This window comes from Myxocyprinus asiaticus, chromosome 37 (assembly GCF_019703515.2).
Source record: "Myxocyprinus asiaticus isolate MX2 ecotype Aquarium Trade chromosome 37, UBuf_Myxa_2, whole genome shotgun sequence".
Classification (NCBI taxonomy): domain Eukaryota; kingdom Metazoa; phylum Chordata; class Actinopteri; order Cypriniformes; family Catostomidae; genus Myxocyprinus; species Myxocyprinus asiaticus.
Window position 1 is genome coordinate 37,692,653 of NC_059380.1, and position 7,598 is coordinate 37,700,250.

The 7,598-nt window shown below is 35.1% G+C and overlaps 1 protein-coding gene across 1 annotated transcript; it reads right to left on the bottom strand.

The window, feature by feature from the left end:
* Positions 1-934: 934 nt before the first annotated feature.
* On the bottom strand, positions 935-6,303 carry emp3a (epithelial membrane protein 3a). Its single transcript, XM_051675873.1, has 5 exons — positions 6,191-6,303; positions 4,423-4,511; positions 3,802-3,904; positions 1,911-2,051; positions 935-1,720 (listed from the first exon to the last, which is right to left on the bottom strand). The coding sequence occupies exons 2-5, from the start codon at positions 4,498-4,500 to the stop codon at positions 1,545-1,547; spliced, it is 498 nt and encodes a 165-aa protein (XP_051531833.1). The 5' UTR covers positions 4,501-4,511; positions 6,191-6,303; the 3' UTR covers positions 935-1,544.
* Between the last annotated feature and the right edge of the window lie 1,295 nt (positions 6,304-7,598).

Here is a 7,598-nt window from a genome sequence, read left to right on the forward strand (position 1 = left end):
ATGCAATGCAGTGAGTGTGTTTAATCCATTTAAGTACTTTATGAAATGAGTTGAGCTCACCTTTGCTACCCTTTGAGTTTTGCATGAACACGTTCTTGTCTTTAATCGCCTTTGTGGTATGCAGGATGAGCGATGCAAAGGTAATTTGTCACTAGACGAGATCTACTGTGCTTTTGAAAGCAGAGAATGTGTGGTATGATGGTTTGTTGTTGTGTTGATAAGTCATTAACACAACCACACAAATCAATATAAAGTTATTCTAAGCAAAGTGCAACATTTCCCATTGTAAAATACTGAGTGCATGTTGTTACATAGTGACAACTACGTCAGTATATACCATTACTTCATCTCATTATGATGCAAACCACTTAGTATATACACTAAACTCAATGACTCGATACCAAACAAATTCCTAGTGGACACTTGTTGATCCGACTTGAACTGCGGCATTTTTGTAGTAAGATTTACATCTTTTCTATTTACCATATGGGCAATAGAAAGTTCTGCTTAGTGTAGTTTACTCTAGATATTTTTGGATGTTGCCCAACATGATCACATGTGAAATCGACATGTTGCTTCCGAAAGTTGATGTACCCTGAAACTGAACCCATTCTGCTTAATTACTGACAAGAATTTCCAAACTAGAATTATATTTTTACTCCTCTGACGGTTAGGTTTAGGGTTGGGGTTTGGGTTAGGGAGTAGAGTTAATCAAATATGTATTCCTGATGACTGTATTACATCATTTATAACTAAAAATAGTTTTGGTGGCACTTTGTGAACATTTCCAGCTTTAGCCACTGAAGGCAGCGGTTTGAATTTTGGTAAGCACAGAAAAACTTTCGACCTACTGTCGCTGAATTCACAGTCAACTGTCAGTCTGTCAAAAACATCAATCACACTTAAAAATAAACAATGAACTATTGATCTGCTGTCAAATCATACTTTATTTGTAGAAATTGCATACAGTTATAACAGAACAGTTCAAAGAGACAAGTGCACAATTTTAATATTGGGATAAAAAAGGATGTGTCTTAAGTTTTGTGTTTCCAGTTCTAACATTTACATTTGGGACATTCAGACTAGTGCTCTGAATGAAAGTGACCCATCCACAGTGACGTCTCTGTGTCATCAATGAAGACTTTGTGTTTTCTTTTTTTATATATACTCCAGTCTTACCATGACTAAATTTAAAGCTAACCCAGCAAACAACTATGCCTGCTTCCCTGCTATATACTAAGAAGTTCTTTATCAATTCCAGTTCATACTCTGAAACAATGCAAATTCAGGTGCAGCTAAGCATTTCAATCCCATTTAATTATCAGCTTTTAATTAAAGCAACGGTTCCCCAATATGGAAAAATACAGCAAGTATTGTTGCAACTCATTGCTTGCTAGCTTGTTTGCCAAAAAAACATTAAAGCAAGTGTCAGGAATTTGGTCCAGGATAATAAATTATGCAGAACAGCAAGCCATTTTATAATAGCTAGAGTTTAAGCATATAATATCAACAGTAAAAGTCCCTGTGCAGCTTTAATGAGATAATCAGGCCCTTTTGCGCAGATGGACATAAAGTGTGCCACTGATAAGCAAGAGAGGCACACACACCCAGGCGAGGATGTAACAGTAGCCGAAATGACCTTTTTCCAGTTCACGAGTATCTTGAAGAATCTCTTTCCTTTGAAAAGTGAAGATAAGGATAGCCGCAAATGCTGCAAAACCTGAAAGAGCATACAGGACAATGGAAATGGGTGAGAATAGAAAGTGGCCACAAGGGGGCAGCACATACAATACTTTGTTACATAATACATGTTCAACTGGTACATATGGTGTGATTTCTGTCTATCTATCTGACTGTCTGTCTGATAATACAAAAGTATACTACAAAATAGTATGAAAACACTCAGCTACCTGCAAAAAGTTGGCACAATCCAGTGAAATAGAAAAGTCCTCCTTTGGACATGGTGAAGAGCTGACCGAGGAACACCATGAAGGAGATGGAGGAGAGGACCACAGACAAGATCATGAGCGCTTGTACTGACTGCAGCCATTCTGAGAGAGAAAAACAGAGAAAGAGAGACCCTCCTTCACATCTCATGATTAAAGAAGTGACTCCTAAAAGCCATGACAGAACTTCAAAGGTCAGGACCAACTGATTCAACACCTCTTGTTCCACAAGAGATCTTTTAACTGAAACCACTAAATGCATTCCAACACTATTCCACAATTACTTGAAAAATAGTTCATAGCAAAAAACTATTTTTGCATGGCCAATTTCTTAAAAACAAGTCAAAATTACCTTCCTGTTCACAAATTCCTGATAAATAGTCCTTACAATAAATAGGAATATATGAGTGGGTTTTTTTTCTTCAACTTTCGTTCAAACATTTTTCATGCTCACAATTTTTGCTATTTTTAAGCTGATGGAAATGCGATTTTTAATGTTTTTGAAATAAAAATGCTGACTACTTTGTCTTGCCAAGGCTAATTTCATAGCTAACATTTTATGAATCCTAAATACACACAATTAAATAATATTTTGACACTCTTGTTGACTTGGTTAACAAGAACACTAACTTCAAAAAAAAACAAAACGTAATTAAGGGCAAAATTCTGTGGTGTGGTGGAAATGTATACAGTCGTAATTTTTCAAAGAATGATTGAAATCATTTTCACAAAATATTGATATGGTTCAAGATTATTTTGCTCTTTGTTTAGATTATCATTGTTTAAAAAACATGTAATAATGTGTATTTTTATAATGGATTTTCATAATTTAATATTGAAAGTCTGGGTAAAACAAGACTAATACAGTCAAATCTATCCTTAAAATGCATTAAAAAAGTACCAAAAAATTTTTTTTTGATGAAGGTTTGGTTTTAATGTTTTAATGAGACCTTCATATAACAAAAAGAAAAAGTCTGTTTTGAATAAAAATCAACCCCTGGGATGGGAAAGTGGCTGAAACTGAAGAAACATCTTTAAATATTAAGTTCCATTTAATTATACTTAAGCGTATTAGATGTTTATTCTTTAAAATACTCAAATGTTTATAAACTCTATCCGATACGATACGATACTACTTTATTTATCCCTGGAGGGAAATTGAGGCGTTACAGCAGCAAAGACATATATACCACAAAACAGAACAATAGCAATACATTAAATGCAACATAATACAATAATATACACACTACCGGTCAAAAGTTTTGAAACACTTTCTCATTCTTTATTATAATTTTTTTTTTTTCACATTTTAGAATAATAGTCAAGTCATCAAAACTATGGAATAACATAAATGGAACTATGGGAATTATGTTGTGACTAAACAAAATCCAAAATAAATCAAAACTGTGTTATATTTTAGCATCTTCAAAGTAGTCACCCTTTGTCTAGAATTTGCAGACATGTACTCTTGACATTTTCTCAACCAACCTCTTGAGGTATCACCCTGGGATGCTTTTTAAACAGTATTGAAGGTGTTCCCATCTATGTTGAGCACTTACTGGCTGCTTTTCTTTATTATTTGGTCCAAGTCATCAATTTCAAAAATTATTTTTTTATTACATTTTAGTTTTATAATGAAATAAATTAATATGGTGGCACAATTATATTTTTGTCTACAAAACTAATTTCAAACATTTAAGCATACGCCATCAGATCAAAAGATTTTTAAGAGCATGAGAAACTTTTCGGTCAAGTGTTTCAAAACTTTTGACCGGTAGTGTAAGTGTGTGTGTGTGTATATATATATATATATATATATATATATATATATAGTAACTGAAGTAGGAGTGCTTACCGCTCTCACTGGCAGACGCACACAGCCAGGTTTCTGTGCTGTTGTCATACATGCATTTATACCAAAGATCTGTGTTCTCAATGTCTCCCCATGACCACCAGGACTGCAATAATAATAACAATAATAGTGATTTTATGTGTGTAGCACATTTTTATACAAACAAATGCATCTTAAACTGCTTCACAGGTCAGAATATATTCAATCTAATTTTTTAAAAAAAGAAAGAAAAAAGAAGAAATTAAACAATGAAAAATTGCAGTGTATTAAAAAAACAAAAAATAAAACTTTGAACAACATGTCTTAATTTGCTTAGATTTGGTCCAAGTCAAATAGGTAAAATCCAGGGGCATAGATTTAATGGGGGGATTGGGGGTGGGGGGGGGGGAGTAACCCCCCAATAATCAAAACAAGCAAGTACACCCCCCCTCCCCCCAATCATCCAAAATTTGAGTAGGTATAATGGCTAAATAGCTTCACATGATCTACTATAGTTTACAATCACGTATTTGAACTGACGATGAACACTATAGGTTTGTTTATAGGGTCAGAGAGTAGATTTGTGTGTAGATTTCTGGCAATGAATCAGCTTTTCATCACAGAGCGCATTGAATTTTCACTTACCTTTTCCATCGTGGCAATGAAAAGCAGAGCTAGAGTGACCAAATGCAGAACAGTAACTGACATCAACAAGAAAGCCATTTCAGTGGACCCTGCAAAAAGCAAAAATGGTTTGAGCTATCTCCCATTCACTTAGAAAATAAAAATAAGCAATCATTTGGGGAAAAAATCAGTGTGTCTGAATTGCCACTGATGTGGCTGACATTTAGTAGCACTGTGTAAATATTTAAAGGATAAAGATCTGTCCCTGATCTTCTGCTTTGAATGAGATTAAACAAACAGCAAGATACATTTATTCCCCTGTTCTATCTGATTTGGATATGCATCCCATGCAAAGGCCTAAGATGTCAAACGTATAGAGGAGCAGTCACAGGAAATGTTGGTCCTCGGTTCAAGGAAAAGCAACTTGTGGAAGTTTACTTATGCTGTTTTAAAATGACGACACTGGCCGACAGCATCTTTTCCAGTGAAACTTTTCACATACTTGCTGTATGTGTGAACTTTTATTCAAGCGCTGTAATATTACTTGACTGTCATCATGTCCGTAAATGAATCTTCTCCTCACTGGAAGCTTTTCCATAATCATATTTCCAAGATGCAAAACATGGCCACAAATGTTCCGTGAATTGTCCGTGCAAAATCCATGATCAAAGGAGATGACTTCTTGAATTCGTCTTGGAACAAAAAGTAAATTCATAAGGACTGTGTGTCTTGTTTTGACCAGGATGGGGATGGAAGTTTGGGAATTACACAACTCAAACCCACCAAACCCCAAGATTCCACACCCTCGATGTCACTACTGTGTGTTGCTACTTAGCTTCTATTTCCAAACCAAAAAAGTAGGCTGTTTTTTTGGGGGGTTTTTTTTAATCGCTCTACGGTGGTTGTAAGATGACGTATGTTGTCAACATTTTTAACTGCTTCTCATTAAACTGACCCCCACCTTGACATGTTTACATGCAGAAGCTGCTTGTTAAGTGGTCCTGTCACCAGATGCGGACCGTTATTTCTCTTTGACTGCTCTGTGTTTGTCATACAAGGCATTACCAAGATGTTCTTTAACACTGTAAATACAGTGGAGCTGTGCTTACCTCTCATAAAAGCTACATAATTACAAAGATCTTATAGAAATGCCTCATACAGGACATTGCGAGACCAGAACATACTGAAATTACATGAAATCAATTAAGGAATTCTGGTGGACTTGAAAAATGAATGCTAATAACATAATTCACAAGTTTGTCTTATTTTTATGTCTTTCTAGGTTTTTAAGGGTTGTACAAATGTGTCTTTGAATATTCAACCAAATACAAAGCATCTCTGAAAATATAAATAGATATGAATTACTTGCACTCTTAAAAATAAAGGTTCTTCAATGGTTCTTTGAAGCAACATATGTCCATCAAAGAGCTTTCTTCTTATCAAAAACCATTTTCACCATACACAGTAGGATTCTTAAGCTGCTGTATGGTCTTTGGAAATTGTTATTATTAGTTTTTTATTTTATGTTACATCAGAGGTTCTGCTACATCTGTTAAGCATGAACCAAAAGAATGTAAAAAGGTTCTCCAATGGCATAACAGCTAATTAAAATGGCACCAGACTGTAAAATCATTTGTAAACTTTATTTTTAAGAGTGTTGGATTAGTTTATGTTTAAGTCAATCCTGCTAAAGCATCTAAAGGTTAAAACAACACAAAATCACAAGCACTGTAAAAACCATTTGATGTCTTTTGAAAGCATAACCCTAACCCTGAAAATCACAGCTTACCTTGCTCGGTGGTACCAACAAATCTTCTGAAGTCTTCTGTAATTTTTCCTTCTCCTCCACATACACTCACTCTCTCCACAGTCCGTTTGGGAATAACGGTCCAGGGAGGAATGTGGGCTCGGTTGGAGGAGGAGTTTCCTTCACAGCTCCAAAAAAGAAAAAAAGAAGAAGAAGAAAAAAAAAAAAGCCTCTGGGTTTGAGCTTACAAACTAAAAATGGGCTGAAGTTTGTTTTCACCCAAACCCAGAGAAGGAAGCCTAATTTTATTCTTACGGTTACATACTGTACATGCACAATCAATGGGATACTTTTCTGACATGGTAGATTAGGCAAATAAACTATTTTAATTTGCACTTTGTTTAAAAAAATAAATAAAAATAGTGTGAATAACAGATTTTACCTTTGGAAATCACATTGTAAATCTGCTCATTGTCCAATAATATACACAATTACAATTAATACGATGAGACATGTATGAATCAATATACATATTACAATATTGGCCTACAACTTACTAATGTACTTTATGTATATACAATAGATGACAGAATAATACAAAAAATGAGTAGCCACTATCCAACATGCATAGTGCATTTGTATAATCTTTTTTTTTTTTTTTCTTTTTCTTTAAGAGACATCACTTTGATTATGTTCTTGCCCCGTTTCATTCATGGTAGTGTGCTTTAATTTAGGCAATTCGAAAACTACATGGAGCAATCTGGAGTTAAACACAGACCACCTAGAGAAACATTCAATTCACACCCATGAATCCTCAGTCAAGTGTTGAAATATTTCCGCTCCAACAAAAATGAATCATTAGAATATAAATCCTCAGAATGAGATTTTTTTTTAAACATTTTTTATCCAGTTATGTACATTAAAATTGCTTTACTTTCCATGTAAATATCCGAAAATGAATCTCATGTACAGAGGAAGGAATCTAAATTAGTTTGCACTGATATATTAATCATTTATTAACATTCCCCTATATAGCCCTATATTTGTTATGGAACAGTGCGTTTCTTATTACAGAGGTTTGCTGGGTTGCTGTGCGGGACGCATTCCCATTCGAGGAGACTGTTTGCTCGCTGGTGACCGCGGGCCGCGCATTCCAAAGGGGCCGTTCACACCGAACGCGTGTCGTGTTTTAATTGTTTTTCTATGTAAACGTGCGCTATACGGACGTATTTGAGCGTTACGCAGCGTCTCGCTGTGTTTACAGCGTCTCTTGCAGACGCCATGTCAGGTTAATAAGAGGGTTCATTTTTAAAAACGCGTCTCGAGACACGCGTTGCTGCATTTGTTTAGCGGTCTGAAAATGCAGAATAGAAGGTGAAACATTAGCAAACATCTGTTTCTAGGCAGCATGGATCGTGAACTTTTTTAATTTGCGTCATTGAACGCATTG